Raw genomic sequence first — 27,611 nt, 5'->3', positions numbered from 1 at the left:
ACTAACCAGCATAGGGAAAGCCGACAGCTGGGGGCTGGGGTGGTTGTTCTTGGAAGAGACCAATATCCTTAAAGGTTCCCAGCCTTTTAATAACTGCTCACAGCTGCCTGCCTAGCCTTTACTGGTTATTAGAATGGGGGCAGCACCATAAAAAAAAAAAAGACTTGGTGTCCCTACCCCCCTCCCCCCCCCTAAATTTAATAACCAGCAAAGGCTAAACAGACAGCTGGTGGCTGATATTAATTAATAGGCTGGGAAGGGGCCATGGACATTGGCCCCCTACCAGACTAAAAACACCAGCCCTCAGAAATGGCGCATCCATTTTGCCGCTTAGCCTCAACTCTTCCCACTTGCCGTGGCTAGTGAGGCATTGGTTTTGAGGCCGATGTTGACTGACGCCAAGCCCAGGGGTTTAAGACACCCTCATTACTAACCCCGTCATCAAAAGTAAGAAAAACACACACACAAAATCATTTAATTGAACAAAACACTCCCTAACAATTAGCCTCTTTTACCCGTGTATTAATGTAAAAATAAAAAATCAAAGTTATACTCTCCTATCCACCGATGATCCATAATGCTGATATCACTGAGCGGAGTGTGAGAACACATCTGCGTATGACTGGCAGTGACGACATTAAGGATACCGCCGGTCATATGCAGCCGTGTTCTCATGCTCAATTCAGTGTGAACTGGCTATCTTGCCGAGTGGTAAAATTACTGATGTCACCGCTCGTTGTGGGACATTAGCATTATGGATTATCAGTGGACAGGTGAGGATTGCTTAGATGTTTTTTTTTATTTATTTATATTTTTACATTAATGGGTAAAAGAGGGTCATGGAGTGTTTTGTCCAAATAAAGGACTCGGTGTGTCTTTATTACTTTTTACTTACTGGATTAGTAATGGGGGTGTCTGATGGTCTCCTCTCCATTACTAACCCCTGAGCTTGATGTCAGCTGACATTACAAAGCTGACATCAACCCCCAAACTATTATTCCACTTGCCAACGCACCAGGGCAAGTGGGAAGAGCCGGGCAAAGCACCCGAATTGGGACATCTAATGGATGCGCCTTTTCAGTAGAGTCTACTGGCTGCTATTTTTAAGCTGAGGAGGACCAATATCCATGGCCCCTTCCCAGCCTAAGAATACTAGCCTCCAGTTGTCTGCTTCAGCTTTTCTGGTTATCGAGAATGGGGGGGACCCCACACTGTTATTTTAAATTATTTATCTAAATGATTAAGAAAAAATTGCATGGGGTCCCTGTATTTTTATTACCCAGCATAGGCTAAACACTGCTGTGGGCTAATATTAACAGGCTAGGAGGGGGCCATGGACATTGGCCCCCATCCCAGACTAATAACATCAGCTCTCAGCCATTCCAGAAATGTCCATCCATTAGATGTGCGAATTCTAGCTCTTAGCCTCGGCTCTTCCCACTTGCCCAAATGCGTTGGCAAGTGGGGTAATGGTTTGGAGTTGATGTCAGCTGTTTTATGTCTTTTTACCATTCAGGTTCGCCCATCTCTATTGGTTAGTCAAGGTTTCAAAGAGAGGCGGAGAATAGTCCATAGTGTTGAGTGCTAGGCCTAATTGTATATGCCATTATATTTTGTAATATAGAAGGTGTTGGGAAGGATTGAGTGCTACCTTTGGGCTACCGATGTCTTTTCACATCAGATCCTTTTTCAGAGTTTTACAGGCAGTGCCTTAGCTGCGTTGGTGAAGGGTCTACCTGAAGCCTTACAACGACAGTTTGAATATGAAGATCCAATCGTCAGAGGGGGGAAGCAGCTGCTTCATAGTCCGTTCTTCAAGGTAATAACAGTCTATAAAGAAGATTGTAGTGTTAGAAAATCACTATGGTTTCATTATACTTTTGCCATGACATAGTGACATAAATGGAGTCCACATCAACTTGGGTTTGCTGAGACTCCTTCTGATTGTGGAACCACAGTGGCAGAAATGCTAAACTGGGCTCTTCTGCAATCTACCTTTTGCAGTAAGTGTTAAAGCGCCACTCCAGTATTTTTTTTATTTTACCGCTTGAGTGGTGCCACTAATCGAAGTTCCCTGCCCATATCATCATACTTGCCAGCTGCGGTCTTCTTCTGTTCTCAGCACTACTCCGGTCATCATCTGCAGATTGTAACCTGCCTGATGGGATCGCTCCAGTGTTTGCTTGGTGAAAATCTCGTGCACCTGCTGCTTGGTTTTCAAATCTGCAGTATGGCAATTCTGTCAGCGCTTTGCAACATTTTTCAGCGATTCAAACGAATGTGAGAAAATGCTGCAAAAACAGTGCATATTTATCAGCATTTTTCCTTCGAACACTCCAGTATTTGCAGCTAATTTTTCTACTGCAAAAAAAAGTCCACATAATGTACCATAAGTGAGGTAGCATTTTGTTCTTAACAGATGATATTGGTCGTTTAACTTCTATATGAACTTGAGGTAAATGTAAGGCTACGTTACCATGATGTGTATTTGGTGGGTTTTTGATGTTTTGCAGCATTTCTGCACATTAGGCAACCTTTTTTGTTTGTTTGTTTTTTTTTTCATTTGCATTTTCATTGCATTCTTTTTCAGCTGTGATTTGTTAAAATTTAGTATATCATGTTTTAAATAAAATTGCTTTGTTTTTGGAAACTTTCTGCTACTTATCATTGTTACTTTGTGCTACTTGTCGTTGTTGTTACTTTCTGCTACTTGTTACTTTCAGCTACTTGTCGTTATTACTTTCTGCTACTTGTCGTTGTTACTGTCTGCTACTTGTCGTTGTTGTTACTTTCTGCTACTTGTCGTTATTACTTTCTGCTACTTGTCGTTGTTTCTTTATGCTACTTGTCGTTGTTGTTACTTTGTGCTACTTGTCGTAGTTACTGTGCTACTTGTCGTTGTTTCTTTGTGCTACTTGTCGTTGTTGTTACTGTCTGCTACTTGTCGTTGTTGTTTCTTTGTGCTACTTGTCGTTGCTGTTACTGTCTGCTACTTGTTGTTTTCTCTATCGCCTCTCATTGGGGGACACAGGAACCATGGGTGTAGGCTGCTGCCACTAGGAGGCTGACACTATGCAAATAAAAGTTAGCTCCTCCTCTGCAGTGTACACCCCATCGACAGGAAGCAGGATATTCAGTTTAGCTTAGTGTCAGTAGGAGGTGGACACGGGTCTTTCATTAGACCCTTATCTACCTCAATGTGCGTCGTTTCTTTTCAGGTTCCGGAGGGATACAGGGTGAACAGTCACACCTGTAGTCCCACAATACGGACTATGAGTACGGCGTGTACTGCCAACCCGTATCCTCATAGATCCCTCAGCAGTACCAAGATCCTAGCACACAAGCGTGCTCAGAAGTCCGGTCCTGAGGGGGGGGGGGCCGCACTTCCTTCTCCAGCGCGACAGCTTTGTCAGGCGGCCGCGCCGCTTCTCCCTGCGGCGTACCGCTCTGGCGCCGCGGGTTTTTATGGCGGCCGCTCCATCCTCTCCAGCGTGACAGCCTTGGCAGGCTGCCGCGCCATTTTTCTATCTGCGGCGCACTGCTCCGGCGCCGCGGCTCTCTCCTCTGGCGGTCGCTGGCCTGTAATTTAGGCCCCGGCTTCTGCCCGGGCCTACTTCCGGTGCCGTGCTCCGTCCACTTCCGCTTTCATCGGGCGGGCTTTCTCCCGCCCGACAATCTCCTTACTCCCCGCCCACCGGCGCCATCTTGGTGCTCCGGGGCCCATGACTTCTACGCCACTGCTTGGCGCCACGTCGCAGCAGGGCACACGTTCCAGCCCCCCCTTTCAGCGGTCACCATCTGCAGTTCATCCAGACTGCAGCCAGGTCCTTTTTCCCCCAGCACATGCTTTCTCCGGCGGGGTCCCCTGCATCCTCCTTAGGTTGCCGTCTCATCGCTGGTGCCCTGGACCTGTGCCATGATGCCGGTCGCAGCTACAGCCGGGAGCAGTCTACAGGACTAAACTGTGAGTAGCCCTGCTATGCAGTCTATTACTCCCCTCTCCTGTTCCCCTAATCTTTGGGCATCATTTAGTGGGTCTGCTCCCAGGCCTAATCCTATAAGGAGAGCATTCCCGTCCTCCTTCCTCTAGTCAGCTGCAGCAACTCTCTGATCCAGGAGTCCCTACCCCTGGTGAGACCTCGACCCCTATCCCTGGGTGGGTTTTCCTTCTGTCTCAGTCTGGGGCTGACCTCACCAGGATGTCACGTCCTTGGTATCCGTGCCTGACCGCAATTGCTAGTGGGTCACAGGATTCACCGTCCAGCCTTGTTCAACTCAGGCCACAAGAGATATAGAGAAAGGAGGGATACAGGGTGATCAGTCACACCTGTAATCCCACATTATGGACTATGAGTACGGCATGTACTGCCACCCTGTATCCTCATAGATCTGGCAGCAGGACTATGATCCTAGCACAAAAGCGTGCTTAGAGGTTCGGTCCCAGCTCCATTCCCCACCCACTCAGCCTCCAGAGCCTGTCGGTTGGAGGAGTCCAGGACGTCCACCATCAGCCCCATGGACGTCTGACTCCTTTGGCTACATGCTGGAATAAATTATTAATGATGCCACGGGAGGCACGAGTTCCCTTCGTCCTTTCGCTGTTTTGGGGCGTCGGAAGATTCCTCTAGCTAACAGACTGCGATCTCGTCTGGCTAGAAAGAAAAAAAAAAAAAAAAAGGCTTCTTTTAAGCCTATCCCTTCCCGACGTTGCCGCAACTCCCATGGTTGCTCCACCAGGGCTAGACCTGGCAGATCTTTCTCGGCATAACCCGTGCGAACGGCCCAGCGTTTCTTCCAGTTTGGGCGGGCATCTCCTGCCTTTTTCAGAGATGTTTGGCTGGCTTCGGTGGAGGACGCTTAGATCAGGGAGGTGGTATCCTCTGGATACAAGATAGGGTTCGCTTCGCAGCCCGGAATCGCTTCTTTGAATCCCGCCCTCTAAAAATCTTCCTCTGATCTCAGGTTTCTTTGCGTCCATTACCTTCCTTCTTGTTCGGAGGTTATTGTTTCCGTCCCACAGCAGGTACGCTTCACAGGTTTCTATTCAAACCTGCTTGCAGTGCCGAAGAAGAGCGGCGCAGTTCGACCCATTCTGTATCTGAAGTTAGTGAACAGAAGGTTCCGCATGCGGCATTTCAGGATGACGTTCCTCTGTTCAGTCCTGGCTTCCATGGATCCACAGGAATTCCAGTGCTCCATGGATATCCAAGATGCCTTGCTCCATGTCCTGATTTTCCTTGAGGATCAGGGGCCTAGTGCTCATTCCATACCTTGAAGTCATCCTCATCAAGCCTCTGCCCCTCTCTCAGGCCCAGGAGAGTCTGACCATCGTCCTCAACTCCCTGTCCCGTTTCTGGTGGCTGGACAACAGAACAAAGTCTCTTCTTGTTCCGAGTCAGCGTCTCGTCCTCTTAGGCATGTTCGATGCCGCCGGGGGTTTTTCTTCTCGAGAAGCAGGCAATTCTTCCATACGGAGTTCGCTCTCTGCAGGGCCCTCGGCTGCCTCCCTTCCGTTCAGCTACGACGGTCCTGTGAGGCATGGTGACAGCTCCGTAAGCGTTCTCTTTTGCGCTGTTCCACTTGAGACCACTTCAGCAGGCCATCCTTCCTCAGTGGGACACGTCTGTGCTGTCCATGGATTCTCCAATCCGACTTTCCATCCGATTCTAATAGCCTCTCAACTGGTGGCTGTCGTTCCCTCTCTTTCCCCATGTCAGTCCTCCCCAAGGCATGTGGCGACGACGGTCACCAGCCTTCCCGGCTGGGGTGCGTTTCTCGCCATTCGTCATTGAACAGCGTTGGTCGGAGCAAGAGTCCTCTCCGCCGATCGACACCCTTGAGATAGGGGCCTTCCTCTATCCCTGAGTCTCTGGGATAGGCTTCTCAGAGGTCGGCCAGTCAGAATCCAGACGTCCAATGCCTCAACTGTGGCGTACGTCAATCGCCAGGGAGGGAATCAGTCTCTTGGCAATGGCGGAGGTATCCAAGATCCTCCTCTGGGCAGAGGCGACGGTTTCGGCACTTTTCGCAGTGCATATCCCCGGCGTGGACAGCTAGGCCGCAGTGTTTTCTCGGCCGTGAGGGCATTACGGCAGGACAGGGGTCCCTGCTTCAGGTGGTCTTCCTTCAAATCTACCTTGATGAGGATCTCCGGACACGGATCTCCTGGCGGCCCAACTGTTTAGCAAGGTTCCACCGTTTGTTTCCAAGTCCGCGATCCTCTTGTTGTGGATACCGATACTTTGACCATTCCTGGGTCGCAATTTGTACTTCCAGGCTGTTGAAGATCAATGCGGAGGGGGTGCCGGTCATTTTGACTGCACCAGATTGGCCCAGAAGGTTCTGGTTCGCTGAGATCGTCCATCTCCTTGCGGACTCCCACTGGAGGCCCCCAGTCAGTTCAGATCTTCTGTAACGGGGACCCATCTGCCGCAGAGTTCTTGGTGGCTCAAGTTAAGTTTTGCTGTTGAAACCTTCCTTTTTGGCTGTTTTCTCTAGGCGGGACTTGATGCTGGCCTTGCCTTAGTTCTCTGAAGGGTCAGATAGCAGCCCTTTCCATCCTTTTTCTGAAGTCCCTTTCAGAGGTCCTTAGCTACTGGCTATCACGGTACGAAGATTTATTTCCGTCCCGTTCTCAGATCAGAACTTTTCTTCAAGTGGCACATGCGGCTCCCCCGTACCACACTCCCGTGGATCCCTGGGACCTCAATCTTGTTCTGGAGGCTCAGTGGAATTTTCCCCTTGAGCCTCCCCATGAGCCTCGCTGTCTGTTCTGTCCTGCAAGGTGGCATTTCTGGTGGCCATCTCCACGCGTCTCGGAGTTGGTGGCTTTCTCCGGTCACCCCATTTCTTGGTTTTTTACCAGGATAGGGTAGTTTTACAGCCTTCGTCTCCTTTTCTTCCCAGGGTGGTGTCCTCCTTTTACTTGAATAAGATCGTCCTTCCCACCTTTGTCCTGCTCCGTTCGATTCTCTGGGGCGTTTGCTGAACAGGCTAGTCCTGGTCAGGGCGGTGAGAATCTATTTGTCTAGGACCTCCTTCTTTAGGAAGACGGACTGTTTTTTTTATCTTTCCAAACGGTACGCCAAGAGGCCTGCCGGCCTCCAAGGTTACAACTGTTCTCTGGATCAGACCTGCCATTCTGGAGGCTCTCCAGGTCAAGAACAGAGTGACCCCTCCTGGTATTAAGACTCACTCTGCCCCGGGCAGTGGGCGCCTCCTGGGCGGTACACCATTGGGCATCCGCCCTACAACTTTGCAAGGTGGCACCCTGGTGTTCCGTTCACTCTTTTGCCAAGGGTTTTAAGCTCCATAACTGCGCTTCAGCAGTTGCCCGCCTAGGCGGAAGGATCTTGCAGGCGGCAGTGGTGATTCCTCCGACCTGAATGGAGTTTTTCTGCTGTTCCCACCCCAGGGACTGCTTTGGGACGTCCCATGGTTCCTGTATCCCCCAATGAGAGGCGATAGAGAAAACAGGATTTTTGGTTGCTTACCGTAAAATCTGTTTCTCAGAGCCTTCATTGGGGGACACAGCACCCTCCCAAGTTGAACAGCTTTATTTATTGTGTTAGACTGTTAACGTTTGTGTTCTTTGAACGCTCTTTGAGTGTTTTGAAACTGTTAAGCTGTAAAGCGCTGCTTAGGTTTGTTGGCGCTGTATAAATGAAGATTATTATTATATTATTCTTTCTCGTTTACACGTTGCTTCTCCTACTGCTTTCTCACTAACTAAATATCCTGCTTCCTGTCGGTGGGGTGTACACTGCAGAGGAGGAGCTAACTTTTTTATTTGCATAGTGTCAGCCTCCTAGTGGCAGCAGCATACACCCATGGTTCCTGTGTCCCCCAATGAAGGCTCTGAGAAACAGATTTTACGGTAAGCAACCAAAAATCCTGTTGTTACTTTGTGCTACTTGTCGTTATTACTTTCTGCTACTTGTCGTTGTTGTTACTTTGTGCTACTTGTCGTTGTTGCTACTTTGTGCTACTTGTCGTTGTTGTTACTGTCTGCAACTTGTCGTTGATGTTATATTGATAGTCGAACGGATACTGTGCACGGAAACTGTGCGGTGTTAGTGCAATGCAGGCTTATATGCTCATGCCTCTTACAATGCTATTGTGTAGGCATACAGGTCCTTCTCAAAAAATTAGCATATAGTGTTAAATTTCATTATTTACCATAATGTAATGATTACAATTAAACTTTCATATATTATAGATTCATTATCCACCAACTGAAATTTGTCAGGTCTTTTATTGTTTTAATACTGATGATTTTGGCATACAACTCCTGATAACCCAAAAAACCTGTCTCAATAAATTAGCATATCAAGAAAAGGTTCTCTAAACGACCTATTACCCTAATCTTCTGAATCAACTAATTAACTCTAAACACATGCAAAAGATACCTGAGGCTTTTATAAACTCCCTGCCTGGTTCATTACTCAAAACCCCCATCATGGGTAAGACTAGCGACCTGACAGATGTCAAGAAGGCCATCATTGACACCCTCAAGCAAGAGGGTAAGACCCAGAAAGAAATTTCTCAACAAATAGGCTGTTCCCAGAGTGCTGTATCAAGGCACCTCAATGATAAGTCTGTTGGAAGGAAACAATGTGGCAGAAAATGCTGTACAACGAGAAGAGGAGACCGGACCCTGAGGAAGATTGTGGAGAAGGACCGATTCCAGACCTTGGGGAACCTGAGGAAGCAGTGGACTGAGTCTGGTGTGGAAACATCCAGAGCCACCGTGCACAGGCGTGTGCAGGAAATGGGCTACAGGTGCCGCATTCCCCAGGTAAAGCCACTTTTGAGCTACAGAGAAGCAGCACTGGACTGTTGCTAAGTGGTCCCAAGTACTTTTTTCTGATGAAAGCAAATTTTGCATGTCATTCGGAAATCAAGGTGCCAGAGTCTGGAGGAAGACTGGGGAGAAGGAAATGCCAAAATGCCTGAAGTCCAGTGTCAAGTACCGACAGTCAGTGATGGTGTGGGGTGCCATGTCAGCTGCTGGTGTTGGTCCACTGTGTTTCATCAAGGGCAGGGTCAATGCAGCTAGCTATCAGGAGATTTTGGAGCACTTCATGCTTCCATTGGCTGAAATGCTTTATGGAGATGAAGATTTCATTTTTCAGCACGACCTGGCACCTGCTCACAGTGCCAAAACCACTGGTAAATGGTTTACTGACCATGGTATTACTGTGCTCAATTGGCCTGCCAACTCTCCTGACCTGAACCCCATAGAGAATCTGTGGGATATTGTGAAGAGAAAGTTGAGAGACACAAGACCCAACACTCTGGATGAGCTTAAGGCCACTATTGAAGCATCCTGGGCCTCCATAACATCTCAGCAGTGTCACAGGCTGATTGCCTCCATGCCACGCCGCATTGAAGCAGTCATTTCTGCCAAAGGATTCCCGACCAAGTATTGAGTGCATAACTGAACATTATTATTTGTTGGTTTTTTTGTTTGTTATTAAAAAACACTTTTATTTGATTGGATGGGTGAAATATGCTAATTTATTGAGACAGGTTTTTTGGGTTATCAGGAGTTGTATGCCAAAATCATCAGTATTAAAACAATAAAAGACCTGACAAATTTCAGTTGGTGGATAATGAATCTATAATATATGAAAGTTTAATTGTAATCATTACATTATGGTAAATAATGAAATTTAACACTATATGCTAATTTTTTGAGAAGGACCTGTACAGTGACATCTGTCGGCCATGTTAACATTGTATAATTGGTGTATATATTTAACTTTTTACTGGATGCCTCTGTATAGAATAGGGCAGCAGACTTCACTGCTCTGTACGGCAGACAAAAGTTGTACTGACGTATGGAAGCCAAAAAGACATTCTTGTGGAGCCTCTAAGGCGAATAGAGTCCTATTGATATGTTTCATAAGATAAAAATTGGAAATAAATGGGTTAATCCGCGCTGCCGATGAAGAAGAATGAAGAGATGTAGAATCCAAATGTAAGCGATTTAATCGTCAACTCTTTTCAAAGTTGTACAACTTTTTTATCAGGACAAACCATGATCTAGTCACAATCGGCACAAGCAGAAATAAATAGACCAAGCCTTTAAATAGACACGTAAAAATGTTGTCAAAACGATCGTGTGACCACGATGTAACATTGACATTTCTTTACCTGCAGGTTAAATAACATGTTGTAAGTCACAAAGATAATGTTGTAATAATATGAATATCATGAAAAACGCATCATAGATGATGATAAATATGAGACAAACAATAAACGTGGTTAAAAAAACCACAAAAATAATAAATCAAAAGTAAAATGGTGTCGACCTTGTCTGTGTTTGTAAGAAAAATTCCAAACACTTGCGCGGCTCACATGAGCATTCATATTCCTCTCCATTGTCAACAAACTTTCCATGACGAGTTTGACTCAATTTATTTTACTTTTATTTTTTTATGTATATATTTTTTCACTTCCTTTATGGTTTGTCTCATTAATTCTCATTTGTAATGACTTATGTTTTTCATGATTTTCATATTTTTCCAACATTATCTTTGTGACCTTCAACATGTAACTGACATTTCCTGAGCTGCAGGTTAAATGTTACGTCGTGGACATACGATCGTTTTGACTTTTATGGAGTTTTTCTATTAGGCAAATGACCTTCACAAATTCTAGTGTGAATGCAGCCTAAAACTAAATTAAGAGCTTTTCTAACCATATTATACTTGTATGTCCTGCAGGTTTTGGTGGCCCTTGCTTGTGACCTGGAGTTAGATACTCTTCCGTGCTGTGCGGAGACTCACAAGTGGGCATGGTTCAGGAGATACTGTATGGCGTCAAGAGTTGCTGTAGCACTAGACAAGCGAACACCTCTCCCTCGATTGTTTTTAGATGAGGTATTCATTATTTTTTTTTTTTTTTTTTGCTTTTAGTGTTCACGGTATTACAGATTGAAAGATGAATGAATGCCTTATGTTTTTCTAACCACAAATCATTTTGGTTTTGCGTGAAGGTTGCAAAGAAAATCCGTGAGTTGATGGCAGATAATGAGAATATGAATGCTGTCCACGAGAGCCATGAGGTTTTCAGGAGAGAGCAGGATGAGCAGCTTGTCCAGTGGATGAATAGGTTTGTCTTAGTTTTCTACTTTCCTTTCTGTATTAAGCACGCAGCATCTTCATAACGTGATCTCTGATTGTAGACGACCTGATGACTGGACGTTGTCAGCTGGTGGCAGTGGCACCATCTATGGTTGGGGTCATAATCACAGAGGACAACTTGGAGGTATTGAAGGTGCAAAAGTCAAAGTTCCAACACCATGTGAGGCTTTGGCAACGCTTAGACCTGTCCAGTTGATTGGAGGAGAGCAAACACTATTTGCCGTCACGGCTGATGGGAAGGTAATACGGGTGGAGAATTTCTTCTCTTGTGGCGTAAAATGACCTATTTTGTTAAAACCAGTTTTTCTATTTTTTCCGCCAGTTATATGCTACAGGATATGGTGCTGGTGGTAGGCTGGGCATAGGTGGCACTGAATCTGTGTCTACACCCACTCTGTTGGAGTCCATTCAACATGTGTTTGTGAAAAAGGTGGCGGTTAACTCTGGTGGAAAGCACTGTCTTGCTCTCTCTTCTGAAGGAGAAGTGTATTCATGGGGAGAGGCAGAAGATGGAAAACTGGGCCATGGGAACAGAAGGTATAGTACAATTTTTTTTGCCATATTTAATCAAACAAAATGCAAATTTCAAGGGGTTGTGAACTTGGAAATAACCCTCACCAAGAGTTTGTTCAGCCTTCAGACTGTTTTTGGCCTACGAGAAAAATCCACGTTTCAGAAGTGCTTTTGATCATTTTTCCTGAGGTCTGTTTGGGTGTCAGTTTTTACCATCAGAATTTCATCAGTTTTTCTTTGATGAAAAAATAACTCATGGAAGTTTCTCAATTTTGTATCTGAGTCCATGGAAAACAGTCAACACACAGATGGCCTCATAATGCTGACTTTTTTTTTCTCGCACCCATAGACTTTCATTGGTGAGATACTTGGGAACAGCTCTGTAGACAATAATTGGTACGAGTTCTATGAAGAGAACTTGTCCTGGAGAAACTGTCTGAGCCCTGATGGTGTCGGCTCACGCTCCTCATGTTGTACTCAATTATTTAATCCCTCTCGTAGCATCTACAACGATGCAGAGTAGGGATGACGCATAAAGGGGATGTGAGGTGGTGCGGTCATGGATTTCCATGTGACTCTTAGAACAAGGACCCCTTACTCACAAATACACTAGACATTTTTTTTTTAATTCGTTTATTAAACAACAACAACATTTTTTAAGACATACATGGTTGGCATATATTCAGATCAGAACATACACAGACAACCTAATATCTATGAAGAAAACAATAAAAGTAGCGCAAGATATTACAGTATGTCTAAAATAGTTACCTAAGACTTAAAATAATCCTATTGCCATAACAATCTCCATCTCATTAATAATTCAGTATTAGAACGTAGTGCGAGCCGATGCAACTTAAACTCTTATCAAATTGGAGCTAGGCCATTACCCATGTGATGACATAGTGAGGTACGACGAGTTCCATACCTCCCAAATTATAAAATTTCGCTAAACCGCCCTGATTCTGGTATAAAGTTCGTTGATAAGGTATGACTGAGTTTATCAACTTCAACCAAGCTCTGAGAGATGGATGTGTGTTGTCCATCCAGCGCAGGGCTATCTTTTCCTTGCCAAGAAAAGTGTCTCTCTTAAAAAGATTTGAGTATAATGTGTGTGTATATATATATATATATATATATATATATATATATATATATATATATATATATATATATATATATATATATATATAATTTGATCCTTTAGACATGCTATGTGACGTTACTTAATTTGTTTAGTTTCCCAGCTATAGGTTAAATGGGTGCGTCAAAAATATGAATAAAACTGCTACCATCACATATTTCACGCTGCAATCTGTACAAGCCATGTCAGGATGGGGTTGCAGCATGAAGAAACTGTCGAGACAACATTTCTTAAAGTGATCTCACTCAAACTCTTGGTTGGTTGACTGAGCACAGAGTTGTGGCTTTCTTTTTTATATACACTCCAATGGATTCAAAGGAATGGAATGTGTACAAGGGAGGACAACAACGAAGTCACCTCTTCCCAGAAAGATAGGATAATTGGACAACCCCATATCATGTGTATAAAATCTGCATCCATTGTGTGGCATCTAAGGCATTCTGAAGATTGAGACCATCCTATTCTGAACAATCTTAATGGGGTCAAGTATGATTGGTGTAGTATACATTTGGATCATTTTATTGTTGGTCGAAGGGGATACTTTGGTTGGGGACTCAAGAATTGTTTCCCATTCCTCATCTTGAAGATCAAGAACCAGAAGTCTCCACTTTTCTTTAATTGGAAGTACAGCAGAGTCAGCGCCCGTGGACAACATATATGTATATAGTGCAGAGATAAGACCGCGGGTTCCCTGCGATTTAAGGATCCCTATCAATGGGAAGGATGATATTTGTTGCGTTACATTTACAGGTCCTTCTCAAAAAATTAGCATATAGTGTTAAATTTCATTATTTACCATAATGTAGTGATTACAATTAAACTTTCATATATTATAGATTCATTATCCACCAACTGAAATTTGTCAGGTCTTTTATTGTTTTAATACTGATGATTTTGGCATACAACTCCTGATAACCCAAAAAACCTGTCTCAATAAATTAGCATATTTCACCCATCCAATCAAATAAGTGTTTTTTAATAACAAACAAAAAAACCAACAAATAATAATGTTCAGTTATGCACTCAATACTTGGTCGGGAATCCTTTGGCAGAAATGACTGCTTCAATGCGGCGTGGCATGGAGGCAATCAGCCTGTGACACTGCTGAGATGTTATGGAGGCCCAGGATGCTTCAATAGCGGCCTTAAGCTCATCCAGAGTGTTGGGTCTTGCGTCTCTCAACTTTCTCTTCACAATATCCCACAGATTCTCTATGGGGTTCAGGTCAGGAGAGTTGGCAGGCCAATTGAGCACAGTAATACCATGGTCAGTAAACCATTTACCAGTGGTTTTGGCACTGTGAGCAGGTGCCAGGTCGTGCTGAAAAATGAAATCTTCATCTCCATAAAGCATTTCAGCCGATGGAAGCATGAAGTGCTCCAAAATCTCCTGATAGCTAGCTGCATTGACCCTGCCCTTGATGAAACACAGTGGACCAACACCAGCAGCTGACATGGCACCCCACACCATCACTGACTGTGGGTACTTGACACTGGACTTCAGGCATTTTGGCATTTCCTTCTCCCCAGTCTTCCTCCAGACTCTGGCACCTTGATTTCCGAATGACATGCAAAATTTGCTTTCATCAGAAAAAAGTACTTGGGACCACTTAGCAACAGTCCAGTGCTGCTTCTCTGTAGCTCAAAAGTGGCTTTACCTGGGGAATGCGGCACCTGTAGCCCATTTCCTGCACACGCCTGTGCACGGTGGCTCTGGATGTTTCCACACCAGACTCAGTCCACTGCTTCCTCAGGTTCCCCAAGGTCTGGAATCGGTCCTTCTCCACAATCTTCCTCAGGGTCCGGTCTCCTCTTCTCGTTGTACAGCGTTTTCTGCCACATTGTTTCCTTCCAACAGACTTACCATTGAGGTGCCTTGATACAGCACTCTGGGAACAGCCTATTTGTTGAGAAATTTCTTTCTGGGTCTTACCCTCTTGCTTGAGGGTGTCAATGATGGCCTTCTTGACATCTGTCAGGTCGCTAGTCTTACCCATGATGGGGGTTTTGAGTAATGAACCAGGCAGGGAGTTTATAAAAGCCTCAGGTATCTTTTGCATGTGTTTAGAGTTAATTAGTTGATTCAGAAGATTAGGGTAATAGGTCGTTTAGAGAACCTTTTCTTGATATGCTAATTTATTGAGACAGGTTTTTTGGGTTTTCAGGAGTTGTATGCCAAAATCATCAGTATTAAAACAATAAAAGACCTGACAAATTTCAGTTGGTGGATAATGAATCTATAATATATGAAAGTTTAATTGTAATCATTACATTATGGTAAATAATGAAATTTAACACTATATGCTAATTTTTTGAGAAGGACCTGTATACTGTGCAAATGTGATTGGATCGCTGTCCTAAGCTGCAAATAGCGAAAGATATGGGACTTAGGGACATCCTATTTAATTTGCATTTGTTCAAAAGACATCAAAACGCCCTCTTCATTTAGATCATTAATTGAAGAAACACCATATGATATCCAGAACTGAGCGGATGGATGATTCAGTAAGCCTGGGAAATATTCATTGTTCCATAATGGCATTTCGGCTACAATTCCATCAAAGTGGATTACTTTTTTAACCTGTTTCCAAATCAATCGCGCCAGTCGGAGTAGCGGTAGTAATTTAGGGGAATTAGGTTTATTTATTGCCCCAGTGGGCAATCAATCCTTGCAGCATGAGCCAAATGGCTCTCTGAGTTTGGTAAATAACCCCCAGGCATCCATTTACCCAAAGCTCTAAGTTGGCCTGCCAAATAGTGCAGAAAAAAGTCTGGCAACGCCGCTCCTCCCATTTGTTTGGATCTATGTAGGGTAGATAACTTAAGTTTAGGTCTAGCTTTCCCCCATATAAAGGATGACATTAAAGAGTTTAAGCTTGAGAAAAAGGATTTAGGGACTGGTGCAGCACTATGTTGGAGGGAATAATTGAGCTTCAGAAGTAATGTCATTTTAACTAGATTTATGCATCCAGAAACGGGCAATGGCAATTTACTCCAAATGGTGAACTTGTTTGACTAGGTCTAGCAACGGGAAAATATTAAGTTGTAGATCAAGTCCACTGCATTTTGAAATAATTATTCCCAGGTATTTAAAATTAGATACAACTGGTAATGGAGATAACATTTCAAGATGATCTGTTGGGACGTAGGAGAGAGGCATTAAAGCAGATTTATCCCAATTGATGTATAACCCGGAGAGCGTACTAAATCCATCTATGGTAGTGATCACATGTGGCAGCGTCTCCTCTACTTCATCCATAAATATTACAATATCATCCGCATATAGACCAATAATGTCTGTGTGGTCGGCTATTCTAATACCCTGAATAGATGGGGTGGATCTCATACGTATCGCTAGTGCTTCAATCACAAGGCCGAAGAGTTCCGGAGAGAGAGGGCAGCCCTGACGTGTTCCCCTTTCCAAGGAGAGTGTTTCAGATAAAGAATTATTAATAATTATCCGGGCTTTCGGTTTCAAGTATATTGCGTGAATCCATTTTTGAAATTTAGGGCCAAATCGATAATTCTGTAGACATGCAAATACCAAAGGCCACTCAAGAGTCAAAAGCTTTGGCCGCGTCCAGTGAGGCCATTCCCATTTATTCTCTGGTACCAACGAACTGTATTGGGCTATTGACTGAACTCTCCTGATATTAATAGACGTACTCTTACCCGGCATAAATCCAGTCTGGTCTGGGTGTATTCTGTCCAATGTTACCGTATTTAACCTAGTGGCCAGAATTTTAGTAAAAATTTTGTAGTCCACATTTATTAAGGAGATGGGGCGATATGATCCACACTCCAGAGGGTCCTTCCCATCTTTTTTTAAAACAATAATAGTTGCTTCACAGTAGGAGTCTGGTAAGGAACCCCCCTTCCAAATCCCCTGAAATGCTTTCAAAAGGATTGGCGCTGAATTGTCTCGGTATTTCTTATACAATTCTATGGGAAATCCATCTGGACCGGGTGCTTTTCCAGAAGCCAGATCTGCTATGGCCACTTTTATCTCTTCAAGAGTAAAATCTGCATCTAAGAAAGCCCGTTGTGTAGGACTCGGAGTAGGGAATTCTATGTCTGATAAATAATTTATACAGTCCATAATATCTAAGTCCCCCCTGGAGCTGTATAGTTCTTTATAATAGTTATGAAAACGTTGAAGTATGCCGTCTGTCAAAGTAACTATTGAACCATCTGGTTCCCGAATTTTAAGTATAGTGTTAGATGCGTTGTGTTGACGCACCATAAATGCCAGAAGTTTACTAGACTGGTTTCCTACTTCAAAATACGACTGTCGAATAAAAAACAGCTTGCGCTTAGATTTAATGTCAGTATACTGGCCATGTAGTCTATAAGAAAGTAACCATTCAGCTCTGTTTGCACTTGTTTGATTAGCTATGTAGGCTGCTTCTGAGTCTCTCAACTGCCTCTCCATATCGGCATCCTCCTGTGAGGTCTTACGTTTAATGTATGAGATTCTAGAGGATAAACAACCCCTCAGGTGTGCTTTAAGAGCATCCCAAAAAATATTAATATTGTGTGGGTCTGGATGGGACGAGACGAAACAGTCTAGCTGGTCTGTAGTTCTGTCATTGGGCCCTATCAATTTCAGCCAAAATGGGTTTAATTTCCATACTATGCTGTTATTCGTATGACTAAATCTAAGTTTAAGAATTACCGGGCTATGATCCGAAATACCTCTACTCCCATGTTTCACCTCCCCCACCCATATCGCCAAATTACTGGATCCAAATATGTAATCTAACCGGAACAGAGTGCGTCTAACGGATAAATGACAGGTAAATTCTCTAATATCTGGATGGTGCGTTCTCCATAACTTTGACCAACCAGTTCCTTCCATAAGTAGTGATAACCGAGACGGAGAAGAGGTCACTTCCGAGGCCACGTTGTCCAGTCTGAGCCTATCCAAGCAATCGTCCATAACCAACTTGAAATCTCCCATACACATAACATGTGCGTCTGGATAATTTAAAGCAAAGCTCACCACCTTTTTAATGACTGACATATTTGCCGGGGGGGGGATAATATATACATATTATAACATAGTCTTTCAAGTTCACCGTCACATGTACAAATATGAAGCGTCCCTCTGGATCCCTCCAAACCTCTCTAACCTCCCATCTAACATCTTTGTGGATTAACAAAGAAACCCCTCTAGAGTAACTGGTATGGAATGCATGGTCCCTGGTCAGATGTCTCAACCAGAGCTATAACATGGGGTGATAGCAACATATCTGAGAAAATACTTAAACCCTCTTTCTCCTTCGCCTCATTGGGGGACACAGACCATGGGGTGTATGCTGCTGACACTAAGTGATACAAAGAAAGTTCTCTCCTCCCCTGCAGTATACACCCTCCTGTTGGCTCCCAGCTAACCAGGTCTTGCTTAGTGTCCATTGGAGGCACACGGACGGGTCTGCTATTCAGACCCCAAAGAACTTTTTACCTTTTTTACCTTTTACAACGGACGAATGGGTCGACAGATTCTTTCATGTTCCGATCTCCCCGAACCAACAACAGGCGAGCACGGGAGTTTTACCTCTCCGTATCCTCTCCTTCGACGTGGGAAGCCACTGCCTGAGCTGATTCTAGGGGCGACTGGCCCCTTCAAGGGCACCGATCTCCCCCCTCCCTTATCAGACGAGCACTGGAGTGTCACCTCCAGTATCCTCTTCTGCAGCCAGGCCTATTGCCGGACATGCAGCCCTGCCCACCAGGTTTTACCCTCGGCTGTACAGAGGCACCTTCCAGCGTGGCGTCCGAGCAGCCCCCACTGCACCACCACTATTAAGAGCGGATGGTACAAGGAGGCGGACGGTTCCTCTCCACCTCCAAAGGGACGATGGATTGAGGACTTTTTTTTATCCCTGCACCGTCCAAACAGCAGCAACAGCACAGGATCCTTTCTCTACCTTTCTGACCTGCTGAACAAAGCTGCATACTGGGGTAAGTGCTGGGACTCGAGCGGTTGGAGGGCTCTGCGCATCCGGCGGCTTTTTTTCCCTTCGGTGCCGGCTGGCTTCAAAAATTTAGCCCCTGGCTTCGGGTTTGTGTAGGCCGCAACCTGGAACTCTGCCCATGCTAGGCCACACTTCAGGCTCTGCCCCCCCATTCAGGCGCCTCTCATTCAGGACGAGAACTCTATTCTCGGCGGCCATCTTCATCCTCCTGCCATCTCCGGACACGAGCTCATCCGGAAGTTTTAAGGGCACATGACCAGTTTTACCTGGTCTTAAAGGCACATGATCAGTAGGCCCTGGTCTTGCGCACATGGCCAGTAGGACCTAGTCTTACGCACATGACCAGTATGCCCTGGTCTTAAACGCACATGACCAGTCTGCCCTGGTCTTAAAGGCACATGGCCAGTATGCCCTGGTCTTAAAGGCACATGGCCAGTATGCCCTGGTCTTAAAGGCACATGACCAGTCTGCCCTGGTCTTAAAGGCACATGACGTTCCGAGGCCTCTCACATTCCAAGTCATACATGTAAGACGCCATGCCCCTTCATCCAAACATAGTATGCATCGTCACACTGATCACATTTCTTACAAATAATGGAGAATATCATGGCAGCAATTTCTTTAAGAAGAACAATAACTGACAAACTTTGAACAAGAAAAAGCAAAAAGTGCTTCAAAAGGGAGCAAAGTTCCATGCTCCTATTGCGGTCCAATAAAGATGGGACCATATCTGAACACAGAGTACGGTATAGGTGTAATCTTGGACATTAACGGGCAGTGCTCCATTTACCAAAAAATAAAGGAAAGAGAAAAAAGAGGGGAGTAAAAAGGAAAAAATCTCCCCCCACGATGAGGAAGCTCCATTTCCAATGTACCCAAATATAGAGACGGCAAACAATTCAGGATTTCTTACCCGAACCACATGAGAGCGCATCCATTCCTCGGCCTCTGCTGGGGACGCAAAAAAAGAAGTGGAATCCTCATAAACAACTCGAAATTGGGCCGGGTAGATCATTGAATAGAGTATGTTCTTTTCTCTGAGTTGCTTCTTTATCTCCATGAACTGAGCCCGTTGCTTTTGAAGTTCCATTGAAAAATTGAAATAGTGGCATTGTTAAATTTGATGGGGCTCTTTTGCCTTGCCTTTCGAAGTACAGCATCCCTGTCCCTGCAGTTGAGAATACGCACGAAAAAGGGTCTCGGTGGAGCGTCCGGGGGGAAGAGGCAGTCTAGGAATCCTGTGGGCCATCTCCACAGAGAAAGTTGAGGAGAATTCATCCCCTAGTGTATCTTTGAGCCAATTCTCCAAAAATTGCTCCAGTTGTTGACCTTCTGAGCGTTCAGGCAGCCCAATAATACGGACATTGTTACGATGTAGTCTGTTTTCTAGATCATCCGCCTTCTGCTTCCAAGCATTTATAGAGCCAGGTACTTTGATCAGTTTAGTCTCCAAAGGTATGGCATTGTCTTCCAGGCGAGATATCCGTGATTCAACTTCCGTAATCCGGCCACTCATGGTTTGCATATCTTGCCGGAGGCGTCCCACCTCGGAGTGTACCTCCTCTATTTTCCCAGACAGGGATGTTCTAGTTAAGGATATAGCTTGCATCAGCTGTTCAGATGCCTGTTTTAAAGTTAAATCCTCTTGTTCCTCTCCCTCCTCACTATCAGAGGTGTGGTTTTTCCGCTGGCCTGTAGATTTGACCCCAGATGAGCTGTCTTTATGCGATCACAGGTTATTAGAGGGGTTAGGTCGCAGATATTTTTCAGCTTCTCAGATGCACTTGAATTTCTTGAACGGTTCATAATTAAAGTCTTGAGATTACAGTATGTAACACTTCAGTAGAATATAGACAATATAAGCCTGTGGTGCCAGCGTATAGTAGTATAAACAATTGCACTCAAAGCCACCATAAAGCTTGCAAGCTCTTTGCAAAGCAATACCCTGCAGGGTCAGTAAGTTATTGCAACATTTACAATTATGGCCTCAGGGGTGGGGAGGGCTCAGGATGCAAAGCTAAAGGTACCGTCACATTTAGCGACGCAGCAGCGATCCAGACAACGATCCCGATCGCTGCAGCGTCGCTGTGTGGTCGCTGGAGAGCTGTCACACAGACAGCTCTCCAGCGACCAACGATGCCGGTCCCCTGGGTAAACCAGGGTAAACATCGGGTTACTAAGCGGAGAGCCGCGCTTAGTAACCCGATGTTTACCCTGGTTACCAGCGTAAACGTAAAAAAACCCCAAACACTACATACTTACCTTTCGCTGTCTGTCCTCCAGGCGCTCTGCTTCCTGTACTGACTGTGAGCACCAGCCGGAAAGCACAGCGGTGACGTCACCGCTGTGCTCTGCTTTCTGGCTGGCCGGCGCTCAGTGCAGAGAAGCACAGCGCCGGAGGACAGACAGCGGAAGGTAAGTATGTAGTTTGTTTTTTTTTTTTCACGTTTACGCTGGTAACCAGGGTAAAAATCGGGTTACTAAGCGCGGCCCGGTGCTTAGTAACCCGATGTTTACCCTGTTTACCAGTGAAGACATCGCTGAATCGGCGTCACACACGCCGATTCAGCGATGTCTGCAGGGAGTCCAGCGACGAAATAAAGTTCTGGACTTTCTGTACCGACCAACGATGGCACAGCAGGATCCTGATCACTGCTGCCTGCCAAACTCAACGATATCGTTAGCCAGGACGCTGCAACGTCACTGATCGCTAGCGATATCGTTGAGTGTGAAGGTACCTTAAGAGCCAAAGGAGTTCAGCATGAAATGTGGCATACACCACTCCATATTTATCTATAGTCAATGCCTTTTCCTCTTCTTAGGCAGCGTAATAAAAGATTACTGTAGTTCCAGCGTGGCGAGTTATAAGCTTGATCACCAGCTAATCCAGTCCTGGCCCCGGGCAGTGGGAGCAGAGGGGAGAAGCACATGTGATGGTGCAAACGTTGGGAGCCGGCCGGCGCTTTATGTGATTAGTGAGGGGAGTGCGGGGCCCCTTTCTCAGGGCTCACACCGCGCGATCCCCCTCTCATACCTCCAAGTAATCAGCCTGCTCGTCCTGAGCCGAATGCCCGCGCTCCGTGTCTTCCACTCCTTAGGAGCACGGCAAGAAAATGGCCGCCACCTCCTGCAGACGCTGCCCTCCACCTGGAAATCCTGGGATTATATCCGACCGGAGCCGCGGTTCGGACCTCCTCAGGAGCGGGACACCTCCAGGTGCCCAGGGAATGCAGCGATACCCGGATAGAGCCTTTTGGGTGAGATAATGGCAAGTTATTAATCAGGATGATCGGAGCTCCAGCCTAGCACGTCCTTCTTGCTCCACCACATCGCCACGCCGCCACATTAGACATTGTTGTATGTTCATTTACAACCCATTAACCTTTTAGCTCTCAAAAAAGAATGGATAAATGTGTTCTTTTGTTACCCGCTTGTTCCTTTTCCATTTTTCCTTGCAGCCCTTGTGATAGGCCACGTGTTATTGAGTCTCTGCGAGGAACGGAAGTTATTGATATTGCCGCAGGCGGGGCGCACAGTGCGTGTATCACAGCAGCTGGAGAACTGTACACGTGGGGCAAAGGCAGATATGGACGCCTGGGGCACGGCGACAGTGAGGATCAGCTGAAGCCTAAGTTGGTGAGTATCTGTTACCACTACGAAGGTCTTATACCTACGTTGACCTCCTGGTGCATGTTTATTTCCTTTTTCTTTTTTTATAGGCTTTATTTTCCATTTTAACACATTACAAACAGTAGCAACCATTAGAATGAGACACGTGATGTAATAAACCTCATCAATGACCATGTTCATTGGAATCTCTCCATAAAAAGATGGAAGGCCATTTAAATACTTCAAGACCTGGATATACGAACGTCAAGAACATACTTCTGACTGTAGATCAATATTGTGAACTGCATAGAAAAGACATGGTGACCTAATTCTATCATGTATGACCTAGTGATCGCACAACTTATAAATGCCTGACACCTCCTATACTGTTAGTGAGCAGTCTGAATGTTGCCTACTGGGAGCATTACTGGTTACTACATACTGGGAGCACTGACCTTACTGGCTTGTTGAAAGCATACATTACAATGAAGATTTTCAGCTCCTCCAGCTGTGAACCTTTTGTGGTTGCTCCCTAGGTGGAGGCCCTACAAGGTTACCGTGTGATTGACATTGCCTGTGGCAGCGGAGATGCACAAACTCTCTGCTTGACCGACGATGACACAGTCTGGTCTTGGGGCGATGGAGATTACGGAAAACTTGGCCGAGGCGGCAGTGATGGTTGCAAAGTGCCTATGAAAGTAAGTAAAGTGGATAAAACTTTCTAACCTTCGCTTGTTAGCCATTGTAAATTAACGCTGAAAGGGTTAAAATTCAGTTGTTAGTAGTAAACTTTCCTACTGGCAAGTGAAGATGGGAAAATGTAGCTGAACGTAAGTGGATTGTTCCTGTTATTGGGATCATGCAACAATTGAGTCTCCATAAAATGGTTGATTTGGCTATTTACTGGCAGATCAATGATGCAAGCTTGTTAAGGCTGGAGATGGAGACGCCTGTTCACACTTACAGGATTTGTGCTTTTTAAATATTCTCCTTGTGTTATTTTACTCTTCAGATTGATTCTCTGACCGGACTTGGAGTTACCAAAGTTGAGTGTGGTTCTCAGTTCTCTGTGGCTCTGACAAAGTCTGGCGCTGTCTATACTTGGTACGTAGTTCCCCTTCCTTTATTTTATTCCCCCTTTCACAGTTTCTTGTTCTATATGACATTAATATTAAAATATCCATACTCTGCTGGTCTCTAAAAGCCTGCCAGCTACATTTTGCTCTCGCCCTAAAAAAAAAAAATTAACGCCGGCAAGACAAACCCTGCTCTACCTCCTTTGAGGGGCAAATACTCCAAAGCAGTTAGCTTTAGATACGTGTATGGCTTGGCAAATATTCCTAGCCATTTTGCTAAACTCGTTTAGGATCACATGTTGATGTACAGGAGTAGGGCTTTATTTAAAGATCTGCACAATGTGGAGAGGAGGGAACCATCTACTGTCTCAGGGAGGGCAGAGGAAACCAGCTGTAGAAAAGAAGCAATGCTCATAACTAGAGAATATGTGCAGGACAGAAGTTGTGATAATTGAGGTGATGAAGATAGTAGCACCCTGCATTGTGGACGGGCCTCATATCCAGTCCATATTACTGGGGGAGACATGAGAAAAATCTGACACTTAGATCAGGCTGCACACTGAATTTCTAGGCAGTTGTAAATGAATGAAAAATGATGAAGATTTCAGACTGAAACTTTAATGCTATTTTATTAACTAAAAATAACCACGAACATGCATAAAAGTTTTTTTTTCCATGTCAAAGGTGTCCATAGCCTTTAAATTAAAGTGTGAGTATCACATGTTGGTGGAATTGATTTTTCAGCTGTCAATTTTCATATACAGGGGAAAAGGTGACTATCATCGTCTAGGTCATGGATCGGATGATCATGTGCGAAGGCCGCGGCAGGTGCAGGGACTTCAGGGGAAGAAAGTTATTGCCATTGCCACAGGGTCACTGCATTGTGTCTGTTGCACGGAGGACGGTAAGCGACGTATGGTTCTTTCTTACATGCACGATTTTTTGTTTTTTATCCTGCTTGCTGGGCACGGGAAGGAGGGGTATTTCAGATTAAAATGAGTTTGTCTTTGGAGCTAGAGTTTATAGCCAATCTCATGGTGGAAATAGCCGGCATTTATTACTTCTTCCCTCAGGACACTGTGGGTTTATTGCTTCCTGAGCTTTCTGATATTTTGTCATGGCTTCTGTCTCCATATAATCTCCGCGCTGCTGCTTGTAATCTGACCAGGCGATCTAAGTTTGTTTACTCCTGTTGCTGTTTCCATTTCAATTTACAGCCAGCAAATGTATCCTTATTCCTTGCACGCCGAAGAGATTGGTGGTTACATTGCCTGTTCAATTCATCCCTATGGACCGTAAATCATAAAAGTATTGTAGCGTTTCCCTTCCTTCGGGTCTTGGGGGACACTCGCTTTGCACGGGAATAACGCATACAGGCACGATTTTTCCACAAATTAAGTCCGTTCCGGTTTATTAAAGCGTCATAAACCGCACCGTAAGCCAGGTTACACACAGTCTGTTACTTTAACACGTGTTTCTTTACAAAACATTCGGTAGTCACGTCTTTTTCTCTCCATTACAGTTCATTACATGCATCAACGGAACATATTAAACCCCGACAGTCTGTTCCAATGGCAGATACATCTCTGCCGTACATTACAGGTTTTATCCCATACCAGGGATTACCTCAGGAGCTCCGGCTCCACACACTGACTCCTGCCAGTGTTAGTTCACAGGGAAACTGCCTCACTGGGATGACCGTCCTTGTGACCAGGGCACCTCGGATAGTCCAGGCCCCACAGTAGGAACTGTAGCTTCCCCAACACAGAAACCGTCTCAGGCTCTGTAGATCCAGCCTTTCTCAGTCGCCCATGACAGCACTACCAGAGAGAGGGAATCCGCCCTTCAGGACAGGAAACCTACAGGATAAAAAGGGCGGTACCTCTCTCCTGCGTCAGTTTGGTTTCCTGTCCTGACAGGGAACCCTCTAGGATGGTACCTGAGATCCGGAGCCGACCAGTCGACCTATGACGGCGGGGAGGCCCCTGTCACGGCTGGCGCGGTGCCCGACGCCGCCACTGCTGGGTCCGATGGGGCTGCAGAGTGCGCGGAGGGAAGCGCGGCCCCCTCCCCGGATTGGGGTAGGGGCTTCGGGGACCCGGTGTGCCTCGGCGGCAGAGGCACTTCCTGATTCGGAGCTGTGGCATGGTGTGTGTAAGGACACCAAGATGGCCGCCGCACCGGATATAGAAAACACTACTTCCGGGTCCCTGGCAGAGCGCGCATGCTCAGTGATCCAAGGGGGATCAGCGCTTTCCTGGAACGCAGCCCTGGAGGAGGGGGTGAATCTGCGCCAAATATAGTATTTAAACACCGCTGTGGAATCGCTCTTTACTGCATGCAGTCCTAATAATGAAGGACAGCGACCAGCAGCTCCAGCAGGCGCAGCCCTTACAACAGCAGCAGCAGCAGCCACCGCAGCAGCAGCAGCAGCAACGTCAGCGTCACCACCAGCGCAAGCCAGATGACCAAAAGAAAAGGTCCTCTACAGGCACCCGCAGTACCCGCTCCAGCAGCCATTCCACACCGCGGAGTAAAGCCAATATGCCTAACCAGCCGACACCACAGACTACGGATCTGACACAGGATCCTATACCTCCTCCAGAACCGGTACCTGTGGCTGCGCAAGATGGGTGAGTGATCTTCGTGAAAGTTCACCAAATAATTGGGGTCCCCCTTTCCGTTTGTTTTTAGGCAAGAAAAAAAACGGAGAAAACTAAGAATAGAGTCTGCCCCTTATGCAGTGAACCCCTGTTGCAAAACTGGGATAAGAAATTGTGTGGCTCCTGTATAGGACAAGTCCTTTGTGAAGAAACCCCTAGTTTCGCCTCTGAATTGCGATCTGTAATAAGATCAGAGGTGGAAACAGCATTTAAATCTCTTAAAGGGGAAGGGGTCAAGGAAAAAACACCTGTGCCCTATTCTCACTCCGATTCTTCTAGTTCTGAGGGGGACGCTTCAGACAAACAGGGTTCCTCCTCGGATTCTGAGAGCGGAGGCCGCCACTGCTTCCCATTAGACGAAGTAGATGCCCTTGTAAAGGCCGTAAGATCAACCATGGGGGTTGTAGATCCACGTCCTGACAAAACAGTACAGGACATTATGTTTGGGGGCCTAGGACAGAAAAGGCGCAGAGTCTTTCCACTTAACGAGAATGTTCAAGCATTAATTAAGAAAGAGTGGGAGAAACCAGAAAGGAAAAATTCATCCGTGCCCTCCCTTAAAAGAAAATATCCCTTCGAGGAAGAGGCTTCTACGTCATGGGACAAGGCACCAAAACTCGACGTAGCAGTAGCCAAAGCGTCAAAAAAATTCGCATTGCCCTTTGAGGACATGGGAACTCTGAAGGATCCCCTTGATAAAAGAGCTGATACTTTCCTTAAAGGGGCCTGGGAATCGGCAGGGGGGTGTCAAAGGCCTGCAATAGCAGCCGCATGTACTTCCAGATCTTTAATGATTTGGATAGATAACTTGGAAAAGCAACTAAAAGACGGCGTATCTAGACATAAAATGATTGAATCAATTCCCATGATTAGAGGGGCGGCAGCCTTTTTGGCAGATTCATCAGCCGATTCAATCAAACTTACTTCAAAATCGGCAGCCTTGTCCAATGCAGCTCGTAGGACGCTGTGGTTAAAAAGCTGGCCGGGCGACCTACAGACCAAACAAAAACTCTGTTCAATTCCATGTGAGGGGAAATTCTTATTTGGGGAAACCCTAGATGACATACAAAAAGCGGGGGATAAGAAGGGGTTCCCTAACCTAGCCGCACCATTTGTTAGACGGCCCTTTCGGAGTAGGAAGTTTTTTCGGAGACGTCCCCCAAGGGAACAGAACAGATGGGATGATGGGAGAAGGAAGGATAGGGGCTTCCTCTTTGGTAATTCCCCAAGAGATAAAAAACCCCCTAAGTGACACCTTCCCCAGGGTGGGAGGGAGATTGTCTCAATACCTTCCGGCCTGGGAAAAAATTTCAACCAATACTTGGATTTTAGATCTGATAAAGATGGGACTTCAAATAAACTTTACCTCCCTTCCTCCCCAAAACTATGTGGTCACCCCACTAAAACCCTCACCTCAGCAACAACAGGCCTTGGAACAAGAAATTTCAAAGCTCATAATGAAAGATGTGATCCAAGAAG

General features: G+C 45.5%; 1 protein-coding gene across 3 annotated transcripts in view; it reads left to right on the top strand.

Moving 5' to 3' along the window:
• Positions 1–27,611, top strand: part of HERC2 (HECT and RLD domain containing E3 ubiquitin protein ligase 2) — a 296,865-nt gene that overhangs the window by 244,058 nt on the left and 25,196 nt on the right. For 2 of the 3 annotated variants that reach the window (XM_069757837.1, XM_069757836.1), the window contains exons 75-83: positions 1,694–1,819; positions 10,731–10,886; positions 11,003–11,118; positions 11,192–11,390; positions 11,473–11,687; positions 22,243–22,420; positions 22,930–23,091; positions 23,406–23,497; positions 24,234–24,373. In XM_069757837.1, coding sequence (XP_069613938.1) covers positions 1,694–1,819; positions 10,731–10,886; positions 11,003–11,118; positions 11,192–11,390; positions 11,473–11,687; positions 22,243–22,420; positions 22,930–23,091; positions 23,406–23,497; positions 24,234–24,373 — 1,384 coding nt within the window. Of the gene's footprint in view, positions 1–1,681; positions 1,820–10,730; positions 10,887–11,002; positions 11,119–11,191; positions 11,391–11,472; positions 11,688–22,242; positions 22,421–22,929; positions 23,092–23,405; positions 23,498–24,233; positions 24,374–27,611 lie in introns of all 3 variants that reach the window. The other variant, XM_069757835.1, reaches the window with a different exon arrangement.

The sequence above is a fragment of the Ranitomeya imitator genome, chromosome 3, assembly GCF_032444005.1.
Source record: "Ranitomeya imitator isolate aRanImi1 chromosome 3, aRanImi1.pri, whole genome shotgun sequence".
NCBI classification, from domain to species: Eukaryota; Metazoa; Chordata; class Amphibia; order Anura; family Dendrobatidae; genus Ranitomeya; species Ranitomeya imitator.
The sequence above is the reverse complement of the archived record's forward strand: the minus strand, read 5'-3'. Positions and strand labels throughout refer to the sequence as shown.